Source organism: Protobothrops mucrosquamatus, unplaced genomic scaffold (assembly GCF_001527695.2).
Source record: "Protobothrops mucrosquamatus isolate PMUCROS unplaced genomic scaffold, P.Mucros_1.0 scaffold87, whole genome shotgun sequence".
NCBI classification, from domain to species: domain Eukaryota; kingdom Metazoa; phylum Chordata; class Lepidosauria; order Squamata; family Viperidae; genus Protobothrops; species Protobothrops mucrosquamatus.
This window is the reverse complement of record NW_015386463.1, coordinates 225,190-251,945: the sequence shown is the minus strand read 5'-3', so window position 1 is coordinate 251,945 and position 26,756 is coordinate 225,190. Positions and strand designations below refer to the sequence as shown.

At 36.1% G+C, this 26,756-nt stretch overlaps 1 protein-coding gene across 1 annotated transcript in view; it reads left to right on the top strand.

Annotated features, from left to right (window-relative positions):
• The window catches only part of LOC107284423 (transient receptor potential cation channel subfamily M member 3), a 70,774-nt gene extending 48,671 nt beyond the window's left edge, over positions 1–22,103 (top strand). Inside the window, exons 18-23 of the mRNA XM_029283436.1 lie at positions 143–394; positions 2,747–2,957; positions 15,637–15,787; positions 17,007–17,206; positions 19,414–19,546; positions 20,657–22,103. Of these exons, the coding sequence (XP_029139269.1) occupies positions 143–394; positions 2,747–2,957; positions 15,637–15,787; positions 17,007–17,206; positions 19,414–19,546; positions 20,657–22,103 (2,394 nt within the window). The remainder of the gene's footprint in view (positions 1–142; positions 395–2,746; positions 2,958–15,636; positions 15,788–17,006; positions 17,207–19,413; positions 19,547–20,656) is intronic.
• The last annotated feature ends 4,653 nt before the right edge of the window (positions 22,104–26,756 follow it).

Here is a 26,756-nt window from a genome sequence, read left to right as displayed (position 1 = left end):
TGCCTTACTTAGCTGGCTCCCTTATGTCCGTATTCCACAGGTAGTCCTGTGAATAGATTGTGAAATTACAGATCAGGATATAGTTGTCAAATCATTCATTCTATTATTTTTGACCCCAAAGCTATTCCTTTTCCATCTCTAGATATTAATGTCAGAACCTGGGAAACTACTGCAGAAGGTGAAGGTGTGGCTTCAAGAATACTGGAATGTTACCGATCTTATTGCCATCCTCTTATTCTCGGTGGGCATGGTGCTTCGCCTCCAGGATCTGCCGCTCAGGAGTGATGGTCGTGTCATATATTGTGTCAACATTATTTACTGGTATATCCGATTGTTAGACATCTTCGGGGTGAACAAATATTTGGGGCCATATGTAATGATGATTGGAAAAATGGTAAGAAAAAGTTACCCATCCTTCCTTTTTGTTCTGCATGTTATAAGCGAAAACAGTAGAAGGTGGTACTAGTTTCGTACAAACTTTAGGGTGAATTTTGAGCGCATCTCTTAAGTACTTCTCTGCGCGATGCAGCTTCCTTTTGTTATAGCATAGTATTCAGTATGGGAAAAGACATATTTTAATGGCAAGGCTTTTGCATTTTTTTCTTTTCCTTGTCATAGTTATTTGGATCATTGATTCAGACAGAATTCTATGGAAGTTCTATGAATTTGGACCACAAGTCTAAAATTGTTAGCAGCATTATAATCACTGTTGTTGTTTTTTGAAAACATATACAGATACATTCAAATGTCACTCAAACTATGAATATCTGGGAATGGGATAAAAATAGCCCTAATCTATTTCGCAAATAGGCTAGGATAGTGGGAGTAATCACAGTCTATACTGAGGTTATAGGGGAAGCATGGGAAAGGTTGCTAAGTTATGGGATACAGATTTCACATTTCACTAAGGTGACATGGATCTCATAGATGGAACTGAGATAAAAATTAAGATAATTCAAGTCTGCTTTTGCTATTTAAGAGATGGAGTAGTTTAAATGGCAACAAATATCTTAACACCCCTATTCGTTATTTTGGAATCTCTTTATTTATCACAGAGCTTTCATTGCATGTCTAGTATAGAATTATGCAGGAATAATACATTTCAGTAGGATCGATAAGATTAAGGGGTTGAGATGTGAGGAAAACCAATAAATATAAAACTGGGATATTTAATTTAATATAAAACTGGGTTATTTAAAGTGGTAGATTAGCAATGAAACCAGAGTCAGGGTAGTAACAACAACAACAACAAAGAAATACTTGGAAACAGCAGAATTAAAAAAAACTGGAAAAAAAGTCACAAAATGCAAAGACCTGAAAATGGAAGTAGAATGACTGTGGCAAAAGAAAAATAGTACTACTAATAAAAGGCACCTTGAGTGCAATTTCAAAACATCTGGAGCACCATTTGAACACCATTGGCATGTTGATTTATTCCAACATCTACCAAAGCAGCTTAGTTAACTGACTCATTTGATATAGTGCTAATTGTAGCATAGGCCATAGGCCAAAATACAATGCATAGTCCCATACCCATTGCACAGGGGGGAAAAACATTTCTTTTTGCATGCATATCAAAAAGGGCAATCCATATGCATCTATTTTATTATCATGCATATCTAATCTTTGATTTACTTTGCAAAGAAAGCATTAAAGCATTCTTGAGATGGAGTGTGATGGGTTCCTCAGCAATACTTGAAATTTATATCACATCACATTCTCACAGAAATGTAGAAACATGGAATTTTACCAGGAGTGATAGAAACATAAGGTTTGCAGGTTAGTACATACTAGAGTAGACCTGGTAATGAGACTTTAAAGTAAAATTTAGAGCTGATTCACACATTCATGTGCAGCAATTAATTCCTCATAATAAAATATATGCCCAGCTTCCACTCAAACATATGAATGCGCCAACACTGGAAGTTTTTAAGAAGAAACAGGACAGCCATTTGTCCGAAATGGTATAGGGTTTCCTGCCTGAGCAGGAGGTTGGACTAGATGACCTCCGAGGTCCCTTCCAACTTTATCATTATTATTATTATTAAGAAAGTTCTAAATGGTATTACTTGATTTGGCACTTGTTGAAAGTTAGGAGCACCTCAGTAATGATATGAGTGAAATTTTTGATTCCATGTCTGTCTAATCCAAGAACAAAAAAACAAGAAGTTGCTATGCATTGAGCTAGTTTTCTCAGTACTAAAACTGAAAGTCACATAATGTTTACCTGTGCATGTGTGTATGTGTGTGGATAGATAGATAGATAGATAGATAGATAGATAGATAGATAGATAGATAGATAGATAGATAGATAGATAGATAGATAGAGAGATAGATTTTTATTAGTTCAGTTGGAAACAAGCAGAAGCAGAAACAACCAATAATAGTTCCAAAGAATCCACAACATTTGTATTTATTTTGGAACGTGTATTGCTGCCTTTGGGCTACATATGGAAAGACAACGTCTGTACCATTTTAAATGTAATATTTCTCATAATATTTCTATTATGAGTTGCATGATTAAAAGATCTTGAACACTAACGGAACATAATACTGTAATAGCCAAAGATCCAGCCCAAGTACTTGAAGATTACCATGACAAGCCAAGCAGTTTACATAGTGTGTTAATATAGGCGGATGCTTAAATCATTTGACCATTATGCTTTATAGACAAGTTGAACAATTCTGCAGGATAAAGTGGCTTTCTGTCTCTCTGTCTCTTGTCAATTTTTTTCTTTTCTTTCAGATGATAGACATGATGTATTTTGTCATTATTATGCTGGTGGTTCTGATGAGTTTTGGTGTTGCAAGGCAAGCAATTCTCTTCCCCAACGAAGAGCCATCATGGAAACTGGCAAAAAATATTTTTTACATGCCCTATTGGATGATCTATGGGGAAGTGTTTGCAGACCAGATAGACCGTAAGCAAGTTTATGATTCTCATACACCAAAGTCAGGTATCAAACTTTGATCAGGTGATGTCTTACATGATTATTGTTAACACTCTCAATAAATGGCTCAAGATAGAGGACTCAAACATTACAGGAAAGTATGAGATATTTAATCTGTTAATCTCAGAAAGTGAAATCAACATTTCTATACCACCCAGGCTGTTTTTTTCACTTTTAATACCTATAAATCATATTCAAAGTACACATCTACTTTAGTGTTCTACCATTTAATTAATCATTGTCTTTCCCTGAGAATCACTGATAGTGCTGAGAGATCCCAAGCACTCCTCAAAGAGGACCATATTTGAGGAGTCTTAACCAGATTAAGTTTGTAGTGTAGATTATATCAGTTGCCATCCATTAGTTTAATGGTGGAATGTACAAACCCTGTTTGCTCATAGACCGTTCAATTCTAGAAGTTAGTGAATCAGTTCTAGATTTTTACCCAGCATTGAAGTTACAGTGGCATTACACTAATTTATGCCATATTTTTGACCTGTTTCTACCACTCTGTTTTGGTATATTAGTAAAATAATAGTTGTTTTAAAATATATTGTGAGTGTCTATGTATTGAATAAGGACTGTAAACCACTTTGTACTTTATTTAGAATGGATGGGGTATTATGCTGTGGGTTTAGGCTGCAACCTTTGAATTCCCTGAATCAAATTCATTGTTTGCCATGAAATCACTAGGAATCCTTATGAAGCCACTCTCTCATTCTCAGCTTCCCTAATTGTAATTTATGGATATTAAGTTGACTTATATTACAAAGCTGTTCCAAGAATTTCACCTACATATTATTTGGGAGAAGCCTGAGAGCATTACACAGATACGAAACTTCATTTTTGTGTTCCAAACCTGGAATCTGTTTCCACATATGTTGTAAGAATTCATTTGCCTGGCCCTCTGCAAACATCATTCCTTTTTAATGCATCTTCCTGATGGCTATCTGTGTAATGTGCCAAAGCAGATCATGCTCACATGAAATTTTGGAGCTATAGGAATGAACAAGAAGAGCTTGTAACCTTCACAACACAGACACGCATGTAGGAAGAATATAGTTAGCTAACCTCTTCTGCTTGAGAGCACAGGGATGGCATTTAAAGGTCCAAATTCACTCTGAGCATAGTTTAAAACTTTTTCAGCTATTCCCACAGATCTATTGTGATGTCAGATGCGTCTTTCAGGAATGAGTGTGCTTCTATAATATAGCTCAGACTCATGCAAAATTCAGTTACATAAAATATAGACAGAGACAAGCAGATTGGTTTTCCCAATTCAGATCTGAGGGTTGTTGTTTTGTGTTTTTTTTAAAAAAAAAACAACCATTCTGCTGCATTTTTATTTAACCTCTTCTTCATTTTATATGTCCACCGGAAGGAAGCATATGCTGAAATACCCTTATGTATACTCTTTTCTTTCTACTATTGATAAAAGAAACCTACATCATTCTCCAAAGAGAGAGAAAGAGAGAAAGAGCAATTATTTCTTTCCTCTTGCAAATTATGCTTCCTTTTTGTTCTCAGTTATAATGCGGAATTCAAATGAACAAAAGTCCTTCATGACTTTAACTTTCTGCTTGACTATATATTTACTTTTTTGTTCTGTATTTGGGGTTTAGGAAAGCCAAGAAGTGTGGGAGAGAAGTAGAATCCCAGACTGTGGAATTTCTTTTCATAAATGTCTGTTCCTCTACAAGTGGCCATTTATTGCTGTTGTACTGAAAAAAAAATCTACTGGCATAGTGCAACATGTTCCACAGCAATTTGGCTGAGGAAAACATGCTTTTTCTTGCCGTGTGCTGATTCTAGTTTAGAACCCTGGAAATGGAGAATGAAAATGACAAGAGCAGAGCATGCTGTAGTTCTCTGTGAACAGAGGAGCATATGTTTCAACCCCATATACAGTAGAGAACTATATGCTGCATCTGTTTTAAATATACAGCAATGACTGAACTCCTAATGAAGCTGCAGAAGTGATTATTTCAGCATGAAGTGCTTCATACTGTACTATCAAAAGTCAGATTGTGAAAGGCCATGTATCACCCTCCTCTGGAGGACGATGATAGTTAATTGAGAATTAATGAATCCCTAGGTTGTTTTAACCTCAGCATCCAAATAGAGAAGGCAGAATTTGCCAGCCCTTGTGTAGTGCAAACAGCCTATTAAAAATCCCTATGATTTTGGCTGATTGCTTAGCAAAATAGCCAGAGGATAATGTTTGCTTCTAAGATAGATTTCTATACAGAATACAAATCCAAAATGCATAAAGAACTAATATAGTCTGACTGCATTTAAAGGATAGTTTTGTTCAGTCAAGTTATGTAAAGGTTGGAAAATGTCCCAAGATAGGAAAAATTGAGATCTGGGGAAAAAAACAAATAGATGCTTTCTGCTAATCTGGGACGTGTAAGTCCATCTTTCTGCTTCTGTATATTTTACGTTCAATCTATTTATTATTTGTTAGATGTATCATGGAAAAATATATATCTTTGTACAAAAGAGAAGATATTAAACCACATACTGTTATTTATAAATTCAGGGTACTATTTTCTCACTTTTTGAAAAAAAGTGTACAGCTATTAGTCTCCACATTGGCCTAAGCTAAATCAGCCGCAACTTACTATGCAAATTATTATCTTTCTGAATTATCAATCCATCTATCTTAGAGTTCAGTACCATTTGTTTAAAAGTGTATGCTATACATACATAGATTCAGGTTTTTCTTTACTTTGCATTGGTATTACCTTTTACTAGTTATAAATTCTGGGTTCCTTTTAAAAACCCACATATCTCTCACTATTTGTATGATCTTAATCTTATAAAATATTTCACTGAATTTGAGAAATATACCAAGTGTTATGTAAGACTCTAAGATAGGTTTGGCTTTTTGTTTCAATCTTTTCTACTGGTATGCGAAGCATGAAATCTGGCTGTCCGGGTTAACAGTCAATGTCTCATCAACTGGCAGCCTCTTCATTCAATGAACGTATTCTATATTTCTCATCACTTTTTTTAAACAAAGCATTTAATGATTTCTGGGCCAATGCATGTTTTTTGTAATTGGGTTCTGGTGATGGGGTATCAGTAAATAAATATTTAAATTCTTTTGGAATGGGAAAAACAATATGTATGGCTGGATTGCACTGTTAAGTTTTGAGCTTCATTGGTAATTCCTTAAAGTAAGAAGAATATTACTATTTGAGACTCATGGAATCTGGTTTTTAGACTTCTCGCTGTTGACTTGGAAGAGAACACGGCTTAGTGATCACTTCATGTCTATAATTAAAAGGTTTTTAAGTAACAAAGCAAAGTGGCAGTGTGGCAGAGTATCTTGAATGATATTTTGAATATCAGGGAATAATAAGCAATTTAAATACCCTATCATCTTGCCCAGACCATTTAAGATATGCATAGGATGAGAAAACTACCTGAAATCATGATGGGCTGCTCTCCTGTATTGCTCTGATTGCTTGCTGTTCCATCCAACAATGATTGATTGAGTGTGCTTTTGAGTCATGTTTGATTTATAACAACTTTAGTTTTCTTGGCAATATTTTCAGAAGGGGTTTGCCATTGCCTTCTTTCTAGGGCTGACAAAGAGTGACTCCACCAAAGTCACCCAGCAGGCTACATGCCTAAGGCAGGACTAAAACTCCAGCCTTCTGGTGATTAGCCCAAACTGTATCTCATTCAGAGACACATAAACTAAAATCCATTCATATTTGCTTAATATCTGCTCTATTAAAATTCAGCAATTAATTAGAAAGGCAACAGGTCTTCAATAAATGTTCACCTGATCACTATAGGTTTTTCATGGTTCGTTTTTTTTTATCTCTGTCCTGGCAGCTCTGTTAAACTTTATTAGTTAAATATTTGCTACATCTGTGATTTTTTTTTTTATTTATTTGGTCACAACATGAGAAAATAATTTTGGCCTGAATTCTTTCTTGTGTCTGGCAAGACTTATTAGTATTATATGCAAGGTGTGAAAACAACAGCAAATTGTTTTATTCCCACCACCATTGTGGAAAACCTTACTGGTGTGGAGCCATTTTTATGAATATATTTAGAGAAATATACTACAATATGTTTAATCTGTAGGTTCATAAACCATTTTTCCCCTCCTGAATGCATTAGAATGAAAAACAGGAAAACAGGGAGACAACTGGAATACACAGGATCTTTTTTTTTAATAATAATATTTTATTAATTTTCCAATTTTACATTTAAGTATTTAAAAAGCAACGTGGTGACTGGGTTAATCAATAGTTCGATAACAAAATCTTTAGTACAAATCTCAAGTTACAACATCAAATATTTCTTCTCTTTTTCCCTTAACATTTGCTGTCTCATATTCAAGCTAGTACAGTTCTTATTATATCAACTCAGTAAAAACATCATTATTACATTTATCAATAAATTTTAGCTTATACGTATCTTAATTACATTCAATCTTCATAAACAATCCATATCCTGTTATTAATTTTTACCCAATTTTTAGTTTCTCATCAATATTCCAATTTAACCTTTGATATTTATAATTTTCAGGCTTTAGGTAACCAAGATTTTCCTTGTCTCAATTCATACACATTTTATCTATTTGAATGTAGTCTTGTTCTATTTCCTAAGAGTTATCTATTTCCCACCATATTAATAATAATTAATAATAATTCATAATAATTAATTTTCTTTTTCCTTTTAGGTCTAAATTTTAAATATTAAACAGATAAAGTCCTTATTTTCAACTAATTTCCAAGTATTTTAAATCTAATGACCAGAATTCCCCTTATCTCAACTTCTCCCTTTAACCCTCTAATTAATAATATGAAATCCCCTCTAATAAGTCAAAACCCCAATTTTCTTCAACCTTATTCTGGCTTTCTTCCTTTGCCAACTAGGCTTCCATATCAGTGCTTTTAGATCATCAAATAGATCTCCCTCTATTATTATATATGTTATTTGAAATAAAGGAGACCATTTAATTGCCATTTTTTTGGAAGGACTAGCCCATTTGTATTCGTTAAGTTGTCTCCCTGTTATTCCAATTCCCCATGCTTGCCCTGATATGTTTGTCTTCCATTCAATCTGTTCTTCTTTCTCAAATTTCTTCTGATTTATATAGAAAGTCATTTCCATTTTCAGTGTTGTCACTTCCTTTTCTGGATTTTCCATCAGCTGTATAAGGACACAAACCTAGAATGTTTTTTAACGTGCGTTCCATCACACTTTGAAAGAGCCCTGGGGCTACACTGACCCCAAACTGCAGGCGACGAACCTTGAATGCCCCTCTATGGGTCACTATTGTTTGAGCCTCAGCAGAGGCGTCATCCACAGGCAGTTGCTGATAAGCCTGTGCCAGGTCCATCTTTGCCAGAATGTGGCTAACTACAGGTACCGGATACGCATGCTGCTGCAGTGCCTTATTAATAGTGCACTTATAATCAGCGCAAATGCGCACCTCTCCATTGGGCTTGACCAGTGTAACTATGGGGTTTTCCCACACACAGCTGTCAATGGGTTGCAAGACTCCCTGTTGAATGAACTTATCTAACTCTGCATCAATTTTGGGTTTAAGGGCAAAAGGCACTCTACAAGATTTTACTCTGATTGGGACTACGGTTGGGTCTAAGTGGAGAGCAATTGGTGCTCCTTTGTATTTCCCTAGCTTGGGACTGATTATGTCCGCAAACTCCTGGCAGACAGCTGCCAAATCCGCTGTTTGGGTTCTGTTGATGCCAGTCACATGGATGCCCAGGACATCAAACCAGTAAGCCAATCAGGCTTGTTCGCTGACCTTCCACCACCACGACACTAAGCGGACCCTCAAACTCTTTGAATGTCACTTTTATCATAGCTTCTCCTTTAACCGCTACGTGGGAGTTTTGAAAATCTGTCAAAACTAAATCTGACGGCTTGAGTCTGACTCGTTTTCTGCCATGTCTGCAGATGAAATTAAAAGTCTTATAGGAGATTATAGTCACAGCTGATCCAGTGTCCAGTTCCATGGAGCATGGAACTCCTTGCAGCTTGACTTTTAGTCTAAGCTTCTCTTTTAAGGGGCGATGGGCTCCTGTTCTGAGGATGCTCCTTCTCCCAAAGCAAAATCCTACTCTATTCTGCCCCGGGGCCCCATTACCTCTCCTGGGGAAGTCTTTGCGTGGCAATTCCCTCTGGCGACCTTTACAGACGATAGCGATGTGGCCCTGTTTGCCACATGCTTGGCACACAGCTGCCCGAAAATGGCATTCTGAGTGCTGATGTCGTCCTCCACAGCCAAGACAGCTAGGGAAGGGAACTGCCTTGTCAAGCGGCCGCTGCCTTCTTTCTGGGACCTTCTGCACCCGGTCGATCTCAATGTCTGAGTCTTGATCTTCTGTTCTCTCTGATTCTTCATGATGCACAGCCGTCTGGCTGGGGAAATTCTTTGAAGGATGTAAAGCCTTGATGGCTCCACCTGCAGCCTCTTCTGCCATCACTTCTTTCAGTGCGTCCTGGAATGTCAGGGTCTCTTTAGCGAACAGCCTTTGCTCAGGTCACATACCAGTCGGTCCTCGGAGCCTGTCCTCTAGGTCAGGAAACTCGCAGAGTCGGGACGCTTGGCGTAGGGTGGCCACGAATTCAGCAATGGTTTCACCTGGCTGCTGTTCTCTCTGCTCGCACACATGTCTGTATGCCATAATGGACAGTCTCAGTTCGAAGTGCTCCTTAAGTCTTCGTTTTAAGTCAGCGAAGGTGACTGACTCCAATGTAGCAGGAGCGACCAGGTTCTCCGCTATATCAAAGGTGGCTTGGCCACACACACACAACAAGGTTGCAGCTTTTAAATTATCTTCTCTGACCTGGTTCGCTCTGAAGTAGTTTTCTACTCTTGAGATGTAAGAACTCCATCATTCGGGGTGCATTATGTCAAACTCTGAAAGTTTTCCGACTTTGGCCATGGCTGACTGTTATGGCATCTCCAATGCCTTATGCTGCTAGGGCTTCTGTGAGTTTCCTAGGGACGAGTCCCAAGGAATGTGCGATCTCCAGCATTTGCGTACTGGCAGGTAGAAGGGGGGAATGCGGTTCCAACCAGGGGGCTGGTGCCTGGTCTTACCCCTTAGTGACTTAGCTCTTTCCTCCTAGCAGCATATCCCATCTTCGTCTCCACTGTTGTGTAGTGGGAACAGCGAGGCATTGAAGACACGCAGTTGAAATAACAGCTCTTTATTAGGTTCTCACAGAAGCAAGCTCTAGCAGCTGCTTGACTTATATTTATATGGACCGCCACTAGGCGGCAGCCAATCAGTTTAAAGTACTCATTCTCGCCTAAAACATAAGGCTTAAAGTTATACAGACAGTCAGTCTATGATTCAAATAAAGCAATCAGTTAACCGTTCTTTATAACAGACCCTTTGAATTGCTTAATACATAACACTTTCTCTAAATGGCTCTGGGGAAGCATCAGTGAGTCTTCTGGTCTTTGGGCAAGTTGCTTCCCGAATGATTTAAGTTTCAAGGAAAGCAGCTGTTTCAACTGTGTTTAGGAGATGGCTGCCCTTAGTGACTTTTGTCTTGCCATTTGTTCATTTATTAACACTAGCAATAGTAACAGTAGTAGCCTTATCATTTGCTTATAATATGTCATAGTAACGTTAATATTGTGATGTGTTCATAAAAAAAATCTCTCATCCAGAATCCTCCCTTATAAACTTAAGACAAGCACTTTCAGATAATTTCTTTGCCTTGGTGGGATGGCGAGAAAGGACCATTAAATCTTAAATCCTATCTTAAATCTTCCATTCCCCAAAGAGAAGAAAGGACATTTTATTCATCCCGAACTTTTCTTACAGTACTTCAGATTCTCTCATTATTTCTGAATTTGATAGTGTTATTTAGAATTCCCTGAGATGTTCTCCTTTAGTTACTTTGGTTATAGCAAGGTTATCTGAAGATATGCAATTTGAGTAAAAATCTGTATAGCATTAGAGGAGCAAATTCCTGGATTTACCTCTTCTAGCCAAGGAAGTTAGAAATTACATTCCAATATAGGAATTAAATTATAGACCAAATTCCTGTCAACCCTCACTAGCTATCATGGGGTATTTTAAAGACACAAAATAGAATTAACTATTGTGTAATCTCAGACACTTGATTGCTCCAAGGATCAATTAGGCTGATGGTTATAGTTTTAGATTAGGACAAAAAAAACCCTTAGATTTAGTTGCCTATAATTTAGCAGTTCAATTTTTAAATTATATTAGTCATTTTACAGACTCAAAGAACCGTGTTAGGAATTAAAAAGTAGGGAGTTGAGAAGAGGACACAAGAATCATGCCAAAATAGATAAATATCCAAACAAATATCCAAAGCTTCCTTACTTTCTCATATAAAAATCTATTTTTGTTAATGCATAGGCAAAAAACCAAGGCCTCTTTACTGTAAACGCTCAGTTATTAGAATGAGAAATACAGGCCAATAACAAAACATGATTTATTTCAAAATCAAGATTATTATTCCTGCCCTCTGGAACATCTGACCCCCTGTAGTAAGATTGGGTCCCATTCTCCTGATTTTCATAAAAGCCTCAAGATCTGGCTCTGCCATATGACTTGGGGACCCAATGGGAAAGCTTCATACTGGAGGTGGTTGATTAATTAAATTCAATCCCACTTCCCCCCCCCCTTGTGTCCAGCTCCCCTCTTTGCCATCTTGTGTCCATGATTTTATCTGTTAGTGTTTTTAATCTGCTATGCTTTTTTACACAATATGATTTTAATGTTTTTCTATGTTGTAAACCTCCCAGAGTTGTTGAATACGAGATGGCAATAAATACATTTTATAAATAAATAAATAACTTGACAGTGCATTCAGAATTGCTTTATTCTAATAGAGATATTTCTTGAAAAAGGCTAACTATTTCAAAATGTTAATGCTCTGAGTAGATGATAATACTGACTTTGTTACTTGAACCATTAATCTTAACAAAAGAAAAACATAAACATACATCACAGGTTTTGTAATTTATAAATATAAAATAAAATCTGCCTAATAATCAAATTCTATTATTTATTATTCGTGATACTTCACTAGACAGATCATATCAATAGTTTCATAGTTTATTTAATTTATGATGTAACTAACCTTTGAAAGTCAAAAGGAAAGCTAAAATAGGGTGATAATTTAACAGCATGTAAATCAAATATTGGTAAATTAAATTCTTTGTTAGAACTACATATTGGAAATAATTCAATCTTGTTGCACAGTGCATATTTCTATTCCTGTTTCAGGACAGAATTCATTTACTAATATGTAATTTTTAGACAGATGTTTTATAAATAAATCTATCCATAATTAGGCACTGATTGCATGTTGTAATTTGTCATGCATTTGCTCATAAAGATTATTTAATATTCATTCCGTTTTAAGATATTCATTTCTCACATTAATAAAATATCATATTTTATGAGTGCTGAAATTAAAACAAATTGCTTATTAAATATATGTGTGCTCCATACGCTATTTAAATGTGGCCCCTTCTGAAAGTCCTGCTCCTTCTAGAGCAGGGGTGTCAAACTGCTGGCCCGCAGGCCGGACGTGTCATGACGAAACTGTGCCCACCCCACTGCCGGCAATGGGGAAAAAGCTCCGATACGTCGCACGATGTTACGTGACGTCTTGAGTTTGACATGTCTGTTCTAGAGAAATAATCCATCCATATAATGCTATAATATAATCTGTGATCCAAGTCAAACCACTAGCATGATAATGTACTGTCGGTCGGCACAGCCAATTCGCCTCATTCTTTTGCTGACACCCATTCTAGGAGGTCACTTATTACCACAGAAACAATCTAATTAACATTGCACAAAAAGACAAAGGATGGGGGGGAGGGAAATTATCTGACACTAAATAAGTAAATAATCTTTTATTGACTTTTCAAAACCAGGTGTTATGAACAAATATCACAATACAAAGATGATTTTCAATATTCTGATGAAAACTATGCAGCTATTTGAAATTTGCTTCCCTTTACCCCTACACCTATAAGAACAATTCATTTCTTTAAAAAAAATACCTTATATTAAGGATTGTAACAAAATTAATATAAAGTAACATAGAAAAAAGTAAAAAGAAAAGAAATGTAAAAAGTGAAAGAAAAAATAAAGAAATAAAATGGAAATAGAAAAAAAGAATATTTAAGGAAGTGACTCTCAATCCTCTCAGCAACAATACAAGCAAATTTAATATTTGCCCACCTCTTATAAAATTATAAACATAATCCACTTCTTACTATAATCTCTCCTTTCCATTCACAAATTTAAAAATCATTGTCCAAGTACTGGCAAAAAGTCCATAATTCTTCCAACGCTATATTTTATTTTACCCTTGATCAAACAACCAACTTTTTATTCCTTTTTTGGTTGGTTGGTTGGTTGTTGATTGGTTGGTTTTGCTCTAACAATCTAACTCTAAATCTTTACATTAGCCAGTTGCTGTTGTGGGCTTGAATCTGCATTTAAACTTTTTTCCTTCCATCTCAAACATTTTAGAAACCCACTTTTGTAACCCCATTAATAAGTCTTTGTCTTCACTTATCATTTGTATTCCCATTTTAACTCTGTTTATAATCCACAGTTTCTTTATTTTCCAACATTTCTATATCAGCTGGAATTTGGTTCACCTCTTCATTCTGTCAGTCTGTAAATTCTTCCATTTTACTCCCTTTTTGCCTTTTTTATTGCCTCTTTAGAATCTTTTTTCAAGAAATGCATTTGCAGTAATTATTGCTGTCAGTTTAAGTTTCCCAGTTCTTCAAAGATCTTCTGAAATGTATCTAGTGTCATACCTATATCTTTCAATTTATGACCTTCACTACTTTTCTTTCAAATCCATAATAAAAATATGGATTCTTAAAAATAAAGAATAAAGAACAGGTTTATCTCTTTTTTTCCCAACTTGGAACTTTAATGTCAAATTTCTATACAATCTCAGCAATCATCTCTTCCCTGGTAAACTAAACAATTTAGGTTCCATTTAACGTATCATTTTATTTATCTTATTATTTCAAAACTTTTAGCAAAAGTTCCAATATTCCAAATTCTTCTGGTCCCTTAATCTGTTTAAAACTTTCTTGAATTACATTATTTATCTTTTTGCCCTTTATTTTTTTTAAGTTCTTTAAATTGTTAATTAAATTTTCTTCTTTTGGAGGATGAAATTTTATTCATTAGGCAATGTGGGGTCCTTGGTGCTCTCTGTTCAGTTCAATTCAGTTCAGCTCAACATTGAGCTGCAAATATCTTGTATCATCACAAGATAGTTTTTTAAACTTTTTGCTTAGAAGTTCTCCTTTAACTTTGAAAACATGTTTAGAAAGGAAAGTTGTTGAATCCCCATGTTCAAAAGTAAGGTAGACCAATCTAGTGTCCTTAAAGGCTTCACCCGGGCTGAGAGTTTGATGGCTTTCCTCATTTCCCAGTGCTCGGACCCTGTGTTGACCGCTTTCTCAGGGTTCCCTCAAAAGGAATAGCCATCTGGAGCACAACTGGGCAAACTCTCATCCTCTCCTTACCTGGAGAGATACTGTTAGACAAGGCTCATCACTAGTTCTTTGGCCTTTGCCAATGCATCATTTCCACTTATCCAGTGATGTCTTAGTTCACCAATGCCTCACTCAGAAATTTCACCTATTAGAACAACTCCATTGTTAGCCAGAGGCCAGTGGAACTGTCTTCTCCCTTTCTTCTATTTGCATCAGGCAGATTTGCCCATCTAGGATGAAAAGCAATCTGAACTTCAGTATCTGTATTAATTTTGAGGAAAAACTTGTTTTGTGAGCCAACATTTTTCTCATGCATTCTGTTATATGAAATAAGGCTGCACCTGTTAGCATTCTTTCACTTCTTCAACAGCTTAATTTACTGGATGTTTCCTTTTTTGAACAAATTCTCCTTATTCACTGCTATACTGGGAATGTGTGAGAAAATAACCAGGAGTAGGAAAGCAATAGCATTCCTTGTACCAGTGACACTTCCTAAAAGTAGCAAACTGAACTATACAGTATTGGTGTGGAAATGTAATTGCTGTTTGGATGAACTAAAATAGATAAAGTCATCCCAAATTAAAGATTCAGTTAGTTAATATTTTCTAAACTATATCAGCATTAAAAACTATGCCATTTTGCCATCTGTTCTGCTGTTAAATATCCTAAAGTGGACTGAAATAAGTTGGCAACAAAAATCCTATTGTCATTCTACATATATTACTCATATATATTATATCCCTCAAATGTTCCTTTTTTTAATGTACTCTCGTTTGATACTACCGATATATCCTAGTTACCAAAAAGCAAATGGATGTATAAATAACATTTCACACAGATGTTTTCATCCGTTCCTAGCACATTTAAAAGAGTGAAATTTCAGAGCACATAGTAAATACCTAGAAATTGGCAGAAATGCCAAACTTTTTTAATATTTGTCATCAGACTAGTGTAAAGCATCTACCAACAGAGATTATTTGCAATGGCAAAAAAAAATGTAAGTATTCCGTGACAGAGTTTTACAGTACATGATCATGGGTATCTTTTGCAGAGGGTAGACGTCCAGAAATTTCTAAGATTTTGAAATATAGTGTATTCTGCCATCATTTCTTCTTAAAATTTATTTTCTTTCACCTCCTCTCACCTGTTTTTCCTCAGCTCCTTGTGGTCAAAATGAAACTAGAGAAGATGGTAAAATAATTCAGCTTCCTCCCTGCAAAACAGGAGCCTGGATCGTTCCTGCCATAATGGCTTGCTATCTCTTGGTTGCAAACATCCTTCTGGTGAACTTACTGATTGCAGTTTTTAAGTGAGTTGATAAAATATTATATATTTCTCCTCCATCCATAGCAGCCATGCCAAACTTTTTAATATTTGTCATCAGAGTGGTTTAAAGCATTTGCCAACAGAAGTTATGTGCAATAGCAAAAAAATGTAAGTATTCTGTGGTAGAGTTTTAGAGTACATAATCATGGGTATCTTTTGCAGAGGGTACATGTCCAAAGACTTCTAAGGTTTTGAAATACAGGCGATCACTGGGGTGCTGCGATGGACAGAACTAGGAAGACCAACCAAACACAATTCATTCAGCACCATCGTAACTTTGAATAGCTAGTCGCTGAACAAGTAGTCATTAACCGAGGATTACTTTTCCTGTGATTGTGTGGCTATTTCTATAGGCACTATGTATGCCTTGACAAAGGTGTAGCTCCCTATCCACTGTTTAATTAAAGATAAACCTTACAGACTGATACAAAGTTCAGCAATTTTGAGGCAGAGGTGGAGGGTCAGTATTAGCATCCAAAATATTTTGGTAATTGGCAGAACAAGCAGGGCCCACCAGCACTGCCAAGAGTTTCCATACAGTAAGCTTGCAAAAGAACACCTGGTGAATTTGACCAAGACATGAGGTTAGGTTAAAATACTGAATTGTATTCTCCAGTTATCTATCTCAGTATTGAGACACAGCCTTCTTCTGGATGCCGTCAAACAGTCACCTCACAATCTTTTCCCCAAGTCCAAATTTAACTCAGCATTTCAGGGCTTTTGCTTGCACTTGAGGTCCTCTGGCTGTCTTAGTGAAGTGGGAAAGAATGGAGGTTGTGGTGGTGTATCATCTGTGCTTCTGAGATGACCTCAGACGATGGCCGGTGTTAATCAAAGGAACATCTTGGAAATTGGTTCTATAGCTGTTACATTCAAATACCCATGTGAATAGATATTTCTTTTAGAGGTAGATACTTCTTTTAGAGGTAGAGGTAGATATTTCTTTTAGAGGTAATATTTTTATGTAGAAATAAAAAATGTTGTATATGAGTAAAATAAACAGCATAGCAATGTAAACATAACAGATACTGTTACGAATAGTCCATCCAAATGAGTGCTGGAATTGACCGCAGATGCTAATTGTACATACAGTCTAAAATGTGTTATTTTTCAATGGTAGAACAGATACTGATGTTGCATCTGTTGCAAACAGAATTCAGCAGTTTGTCAAAAGCCTATTCCTTTTTCTATTCCTATTTCAGCAACACGTTTTTTGAAGTTAAGTCTATATCAAACCAGGTATGGAAGTTTCAGAGATATCAGCTTATTATGACTTTCCATGAAAGACCAGTCTTACCCCCTCCGTTAATCATCTTCAGTCACATGACCATGGTATTTCAGCACATATGCTGTAGATGGCGGAAACACGACAGCGATCCAGATGAAGCAGATTATGGGCTCAGTAAGTGTCATAGGCTTTGTGCAGAATTACTTGGACAAAGTTGTTATGCTTCATGAGGGCACAGGTTTCACTTAGATACACAACCACCCATGAGCAAACAACAATTTCAGCTAAAGAATACACAACCAGGAGTTATTTGTGTGGTTTTGTAGTACAGCAGCCTGTGGGATACTGTATATTTGGAACCATTCCTTAGTCATAGCCTGCAAAGTGAGTTTTGGAAATCTAAAGTTGAAAGCAAATCCATAGGAAACTGCATACATACATACATCATACAATTTGCCTTTGAAGGTAAGCAACATTCTGCAAAGGACAGAAAAAGATTAAGGCATAGTAAGCAGAAGAAACTAAAAGCAAGAGCTAAGAGGAAAAAGGAAACTTAATTAAATCTCGTTTCCACCATTGTTCACTATACTTTTCCATATCTTTATATCATTGAAAACTATGGTTGCAGCATCCATTTATAATTTACTACATTGTCTTTTGTTATTTAAAATTCTCACCTTTTGTCCTTTTGAGGAATAATCAATTCCATTCATTCTCCTCAGTTTTCTTCTTCTCAATAGTTTTCTTTTTTATATATATCATCATTTTGCAATTTATTCATTCTCTCCATGTGACCAAATTGTTTGGATTCTTGACAATATAGCTTCACCTGCATTGAAAGTACACAAACACTCATGTTCCCAGCCAATACACTTCTAATGTCACTACCACCTTTCCTGATATATTTATCCATAAATACATTAAACAATGTAAGGAGCATCAGGGGCAAGGGATGTGGCCACTTTTACCTTCAAATCTTCTTGACCATCCTCCGGAAGACCCCGAATTCTCAAGGCAAACTCCATCTGTTTGAATTGCATCATAGTAATCTCATCCTGTAACGATTCAATCTCCCCCTCACATTTTTTGTTCATATTTTCAGCTCATGCTCAAATTTTGAAATTTCTTAGTTTCCTAGTATGGCCTACCTTCAGATTTGGTTTTGTTTTTGTTTCCTGTTTTTTTGTCATTATGCAAAATCATTTCTATTTTCACAGGTTTTCTAATTTGATAAAAATGTTGTTTTAAAAAAATTCCAGACATTGCATTTTCAGATTTATCTCTTTATTTCTTTTCTTTACTATTTTTTACTTCACTGTACATTATTGTTTCATCTCATTAATACCAACACTGGTACAGTGGTTAACAAACTGGTCTAGATATTAGGTAAATCCAGGTTAGGTCCACCCTCAGCTGTGGAAGTTTCGTGGGTATAGAGGGAATAGGGAATGGCTTTAACAGGCAAAAGAACGAGCTGGTACCAAAACTTCAGTCAGATAAGTAGGCCTTGAGCCTAGACTAGGGGTAGGCAACCTCGGCTCTTTTATGACTCATGGACTTCAACTCCTAGAATTCCTGAGTCAGCTATGCTGACTCAGGAATTCTGGGAGTTGACGTCCATGAGTCATAAAAGAGCCGAGGTTGCCTACCCCTGGTTAGATCAATAAACTAACTTGAGCAAAATGTCTCAGACAAACTCCCCCCTAGTTTCCTTGAAGATAAGAGAGGGAGCACATTCAGACTTACAAGATTTTGTTAGTATAGTTTTTACAATGAAGGTAGTTCTAAGTTCTAATTTATATGACATTGGTTTCTTACTATGCTCTACCTTGTAGGGCTGATACTGAGTGAGCTTGGACCAGTTATTCTCATCCTATCTTGTCTCACAGAAGTTGGGATAAATTCAACTAATCCAAACATACAGATCTACCGTAATTCTTATAGTGGGAAAACATTGTAAAAATTGGGCTCCACAAAGATACGAACAACAATGAATACAATAACTCAACTTACAGTCATCTTTGCTTGTCTAATAACTATCAATCTGAAGTCCTGCCAGTACTTACAGAGACATACTGCTCCCAATGTCCTTAGTGATGGGACAATATAGACATTCTCCTATCTCTTTTCGTACCCTGACTGAGATTGTAGAGGGTCAAAAGAAGAAAAAAATGATGGAGTCAAGTATCACAGCTTGCGTTACCTGAATAAGTCTGACAAATTGAAAAATTGTCTGGTAGGTGGGAGTTAGGGCACAAATTTGGGAAAGCAGAAGTAGAGCTACAAATCTGAGACTCATCAAAAGGATCTATATGTGAAGTTACTTATGGAGGGGGATTTAGTTATTGACTGTTGTTTATTGCCATGTATGTCTCCTATAGAACTTTTTATAACCGATGATGAACTGAAGAAGGTTCATGATTTTGAAGAACAATGCATAGAAGAATATTTCAGAGAGAAAGACGATAGATTTAATTCTTCCAATGATGAGAGAATCCGTGTAACTTCTGAAAGGTGCACAACATTTTGTTTGGTTTTGTATGTTTGAAAATTGTAAACAGAATTTTTCATTTTGTTGTTTTAAAATAAAAAAGTTTTTAAAAGTTCCATATTATTTTATTGGCTACAAACTAATAGTAATCAAAAGATGGTAAACCTATTTTGGAATTGTCATAAAAGTGGTATTATACAAAAAAATACTCACAAAAATTAAGCATATTTCCAAGCAAAAATGCCTGGTTTAGATTACACTCTAAATTTATTTGGACAGGTATCACTTGTTGCCATCATATTCATTTGACAAGAATTAGGCACTTTTCCAATTTGCTAGCAGCTTTCAAAATCTGTATAGCTGTGCAATTTTAGCAGTTTGATAAATCAGTTACTACTATCTATAGATCTGGTAATTACTAAGGAGTTTGCCACATAAAACCCATAAAATGGGAATATTTCTAATCAGTTACTACTATCTATAGATCTGGTAATTACTAAGGAGTTTGCCACATAAAACCCATAAAATGGGAATATTTCTAATCAGTTACTACTATCTATAGATCTGGTAATTACTAAGGAGTTTGCCACATAAAACCCATAAAATGGGAATATTTCTATACCAGAAATCAGTATTTTTGTCTGTGTATGTGAGCCTGCATAAAATGCAGTAGATCTGTAAATCTCATGTTTACAAATCTGAAGTCTATAAATTACAGTGTGTTGCATTAATTAATCACCTGTTATATTTTACATTTGTATAGAACAGTATAAAAGTCTATATTTTAAGATACATAATTTTTATTTTTTTCAAAAAAGGACATCGATGTATCTGACAACTTTAATCAGAAACAAAAAGCAAATTCTTGTTTAAATATGTGTTGATAAAATCATTGAGGGGGCAAGCATTAAATGGATTTATCATTCCGGTTACCCAGTAACCTATTTTTAATTGTTTACTTTAAAAAAAGAGGATTAATTTTCTTAGTCTGCATATCAGTATATTAATGGCATACTATTTATATTACCATCAATTTTCCTGATTAAGTAAATTGGTTTAGAAATAACCAAGCTAACCTGCTTGCCCTGTTGGATGTTAGCAAAACATTTTTTTCCTCTCTTTTCTTCCTGCAGAGTAGAGAATATGGCAATGCGATTAGAGGAAGTCAATGAACGAGAGCATTGCATGAAGGCCTCACTTCAGACTGTAGATATACGACTTGCTCAGCTTGAAGATATGATTGGGCGAATGGCCACAGCACTGGACAAAATTACTGGTGTAGACAAAGGAGAGGCCAGTAAGATACGGTCTCGAACATCTTCTGACTGCACTGACACAGCTTACATTGTGAGGCAAAGTAGCTTCAACAGCCAGGAAGGGAACACATACAAACTTCAAGAGAGTATTGACCCCACAGGGGAAGAATCGATATCCCCCACCTCTCCAACATTAACACCTCGACTGCGAAGTCACTCCTTCTATGCGATGAATATAAAAGAGAAGGGTGGGCTTGAGAAATTCGAAAGTATTTTGAAAGAACGGTCTCTGAGCCTTCATCGTGCCACTAGCTCTCACTCAGTCTCAAAAGAACCGAAAGTTTCTTTAGTGCCTGTCAGCACTTTGTCTATTGCTCCAGATTCTCGGAGGCCTTCCTCTTGCATTGATATTTATGTGTCTGCCATGGATGAGCTGCAGTCAGGAATAGAGCCCCTGGACAGTTCAATGAACATCCTTGGGACCGGAGACCCCACTCTTCAAACTCAGATAACTTCCAGCGTTCTCTCGAGTAGTGCTTACGTCAGTGGTACCTCTGGTGATAGAATCTCAGGCAGAAGTATTGAGCATGAAGAACCTTCTTCACTGGAAACAAGGGTGTTTTCTTCAGATTATTCCCAAATCACAGACAGCCAAAACCCCTGGGAATTGGATCCCCCCCTATATCATACCTTAGAGCGTTCTAAAAGTAGCCGATACCTCGCTACAAGCCCCTTTATTTTAGAAGAGGCACCTATAGTAAAATCTCATAGTTTTATGTTTTCTCCTTCCCGGAGCTATTTCAGCAGCCTTGGAGTACCAGTCAAAACAGCAGAGTACACTAGCATTACCGACTGCATTGATACAAGGTGTGTCAGTGCTCCTCAAACCATTGCAGAAAGGTCAAGTTTCCCTGGAACCCATGGAGATAAGGTGGATGACGTGGGATGCTGCCATCCAGAGAGGGAAGCAGAACTAAGTCACCCAAGTTCTGACAACGAGGATACTGAAGCCAAAGATAAAAAAGCAGTTTCCTTGTCACCTCAAGATAGCAATACGTCTAGGACCTTGTCTAACAATATTCTGCTTCCTAAAATAGAGCGGGCCAATAGTTATTCTGCGGATGAATCCAACTTACTCTATGTGCACACACGGAAAAGCTACTCCATCAGTGACAAACTTGATAGGCAGCGCAATGCAGCCAGCCTTCGAAATACATTTCAGAGGAGCAAATCATCCAAACCAGAAAGTACAGGAGACACCTTGTCAATGAGAAGACTCTCTAGAACAGGTGCATTCCGGAGCTTTGAGAGCAAATATTGCTAGAGATGATGTCTGCTCTGTGGCCCTCTTCTTGAGCAGAATGGAGTAACCTCAGATTACGATATGTCAGCAAACAGCTGGCTTCTACCACCAGTCAAATTAGCCCTTTTTAATCTCAGTGTCAGGCACCGAGATTCTGCCTCTTGATCCAGTTGGCATTTGCACTTAATAGGGGGTGGGATGGGTGCGAGGGAAGATTTTAAAGACATTATTTTTAAAAAAAGCTTTATGACATCGTGCATAAATGGGTAAATAGTTTGAGAAATCTGCCTTTCAAAATAGAAATAGATTTTTTTTTAAAAAAGAAGCAAAATAACATGCATCTAAAGTCGTGTTTTAATTATGATTCTGTTGTTGTTTACATCAGTACATTTGCGATAACCTATGAAGCAGTATCTTTGAAATTACACTATAGAAGACAAACCTATCAATTCCCATTTTTCACTCTCATGGTTCACATGTCTTTTTTTGTACTGACAACTTGTAGTGCCACAAATATATTTTCAAGAAGGGAAGTAAAAAAAGATGCCTTTTATATAGCAGCATGAGGGAAAGGGGAAAATTTATGTAATACATTACCATGTGGTTCCTGTATTAAACAGGCTTTTTCGCACAGCTGACCAAGCTCAGGAAGATTGTAATTAAGTGGAATAGTAAATACTTATTTTTGTAATTACATCTATTAGTTTAGAAAGAATTTCATGGAGCCTCCTTAAAATGTTACACAAGAGGATGAAAACAGTCCAGAGGCAACATCCATATTCTTACTGTTCTACACAATATTTCTATCTTTTTTTTTTCAAGTATTTGGATTTCATTGGGCATATTTGCATTTCTTTTAATCACTGCATTGCTCTTCTAATTGTTCCACCATTTATTGCTGGAGATATTGAATGATGATCTTCTCTTACAGTATTAAAGGACTGACTGGTTAGTTAGCCTAAATGAAATTAAGACTGTTTCAAAAGCCATTCCTTTAAGTATGCTTCCATTGTCTAGAATGGCAAAGAGAAGAGATTTTATACCATGTAAGAGTGGAATGCGAAAGTCTCATTGTCCTCAGGTCTACTTCTCAATAATGTTTGCAATAACCCTCCTGGGTGCAAGAATTAAGCATGGCTCCTAGAGCAGGGGTAGGCAACCTTGGCTCTTTTATGACTCGTGGACTTCAACTCCCAGAATTCCTGAGCCAGCCATGCTGGCTCAGGAATTCTGGGAATTGAAGTCCACGAGTCATAAAAGAGCCAAGGTTGCCTACCCCTGTCCTAGAGGATAATAGCAGATGGCATAGTTATAAAGATTCAATTTATGTATCACTCACTTCAGTGATATTTCAGAAAACATTTTAAGAATTATTTTGAGTTGGCTATTTAAATTCCTTTTTCCAATTTTAAGCATTCAGACTAAATCTATGTATGTAAGTAGTCTTCCAAAGCACCATAAAGCAAGGATACTCTCCATTGTTTTGAGTTAAGGCTCCTATTAACCCCACCCACAAAGCTTGGCAAGGTTCCAGGATTGTGGATGTTCTCCAGAACTTTGGAAGGCACCAGAATAAACACAGAACTCTGAAAGTTTCCAAGGTCCTAATTCATCTAATAGTAGCTGGGAACAAGACACAGCCACAGATCTTTTTGAACACAGCTGTGCCTTGATTTCAGTTATAAAATGTAATGCAAATTGCCCCACTCAATGGACCTGCATGCTACTCTTTATCTTCCTTATTATCTCATCTATTATTCTATAGTTTGCCAAGATGTTTTTAGTATGTGCTTTTCCATGAAAATAATTTATCAAAGATCAAGATATATGCCTGGATATATCCAACATATCTGGATACATGGCAAGCAGAATACACTGATTATTAGGTTTATTTCCTAAACTGCTTCTAAGACCCAACTTTAATTCAGTGTTGTAAATAACTGCACAATGTACACTTTTATTAGAGCTTTGATATGTGTGTGTGTGTGTGTGTGTGTGTGTGTGTGTGTGTGTGTTAGAAAAAAACTTTTTTACAGCAAAGAAATATGGTGTGGAAGTAGATGTTTTAGTCATTAGCCATTCTTTTTCAAACATGTCTCCTGTCTCATAAGGGATTTCAGATGTCTCTACCGAAGCCAGATTTTCCATGCACAAAATGGTATCTAAGCAGGGTTGGTTTTTTTAATCCACTACTAATGCCTTTTTTCGTACTATCACAATCATTCCAGATTTTGTGAGATAGTAAATAATCTAATATAGTTTTGAGTAGGGTATATAAAGATAATTCATTCAAACAATATTTCAATGACTTCAGATGAAATAGGCCTATTTTAAATAAGTCAAAATGTATTGCCATTTTTACTCATTTCTGCTTTGGACATAAGCCCAGACTAGATCAATGTTATTCTTTTCAACTACTGAATTATTCAATTTCATTTGAGCTGATTGTATAAAAGAACTCCTAAATGGATTCATAAAAACAATTCAAATCATCCTTTGAATTTTCCTGTTTGTCTTCAATGACAATATTCTGATCTACATTAAGCATACCTAGGTAATGATAATATATGGGCCCTAGCTTCAGAACAAATTGACAAATAGGACTCCTGATATCCCTATTCCTAGTGTGAGAAAAGCCAAATTCTGGCAGGAGTGCCAGCATTTATACTTTTTAATGCAAAAAATAGCCGTTTCTGCAAAAGCACAATCTTAAGATTCACTTCTACATGCTTCCTGGGAATGGAACCTATTTTGAAATAACTGCAAACTTGTAAACAAATGCAAAGGCATATATTGTGGCTTTTGTTAAGAAAAGTTTGAATGTGCATTTTTCATAAATTACCACAGGTGATCTGCTGTTAAAATCACAGAAAAAGAAACATTGTTTAGAACGACAGTTTTTTAAAAGTTACTATGAAAATATTCCTTGCACACAGGAACAAGAAGGTAGGAATCCACAAAATCATTGGAATTACAAAGAATAATTCTTAGAAATTATACCTATTTTAAAATCATATCCCATTGAACTTACAGCTTATACACATGACATTGTATAATTTATAAAGCACGCTTTAGCATTCCACTTTAATCACCAGGACTGATCATGGATATTATGTCATTTGATCTCCTGTCTTCTTTATTGAAAAAGTATATACAGGATCAATTAATAGTTGAGAATATGTTTTCTGTTAAGATACTCATAAATTGAGATGCTGTACGGAGCTTAGAATACAGCATTATTAAGCTAGAAGTTGCACTTTTGACAGGCAAAATTGGAAATATTTCCATAAGCTATCAAACAGCAATAATCGAACAGTAAAATGTTCATTTCTGCATAGTTGATGCTGCTAATTCAAGAATAAGTAAGCAAATGAAGTATTTTCCTGCTAAAAATAGAGCATGAAAACAGATGTACCCTTTTCATTTTTAAAAAAGATTGTACTTATATAAAGATAAATACACTACATTGAATACTGAAACTAGGGATGTGAATGATCCCATTTTCTCTAAAACCCTGATGGCTCTTTTGATACTCACTTGAATACTTCCTGTGTTTCAGAATGTGTGCTCTGAATATCTGTTTTTAGAATCCTGTATAGAATGCTGTATTAGCCCCTAAAGTAGAAGCAAGAAACCACGCAATGTTTTAATTTATAATCTGAAATATTATGTATAAAATATAAAATTACTAATCTGCATAGCCACGGAATAGGAAAGACAAAATTTCAAGATGAATTCAATTCAACTTAGTGTATTTATTTTTATACCATCATAATAATATCTGAATAAATGCTAATGAAAGCATTCAGAATAACAAGAGGGCTACATTTACAAATTGAACAAGAGACACCACAAAACAGTCCAGTGTTGTTTTTTACATAATGGGTTATTGTAATGTAATTGTATTAGATAAACTTTTGGATTTAACACTGTAATCAGGGAAGACAACCTTTAGCAAGTCAAATGCCATTCTTAACATTAGACAGTTGGCTTTGAAAGCCGCAACATATGCAGGGCCAGATCTGGATTTAGGAAGTGGCATTTTGGGATTTCCCTTCATTTTCTTTTTAAAATGTTTTTCATTGTGTTGTACTTAATTTAGGCCTCGCACAAGAGTTTTCATGTGTTTCCTACCTGAAACTCTGCTGTCGGTTTGTAACAATCATGTACACAAAAAAAAAAACCAAAAAAACCCCCAGATTGTGAGGCCCTCAAGTCAAAGGCTGTTTATCACTGCAGTATAAAGTGATATTTTGATACAGCACATGCAGTCCAATGTTCAACAACAGGAAATAAAGTCCACTGAACAATATGGTCAGCTACCTTCCTTTCCAATGTATTAACAGTTATTGGGCAAGGAATCAGAGTCTGTTGTCATTGCTGTTAGGTTTCCATTTTTATTTATTTATTTATTGGCAGAATTCCACTATCAATTCTGGCATAGTTTTTCCTAGCCTGGATCTTGCAAATGTGTTGGGACTTCTGACCGGGATTCTTGGCAGTTAGAATCCCAAAACATCTGAAAAGTGTCAGAAGGCTAGAGAAGGCTAGTCTTTGAGCTGGCATATATCCTTAATGAGCCACCAATAGCTATGATAGGTGTGTTATGATAATGTGAAAGAATAAACCTAGAAAGTTATGCAAAAGGTAAAAAGAATAACCTCTTCAAAGTAA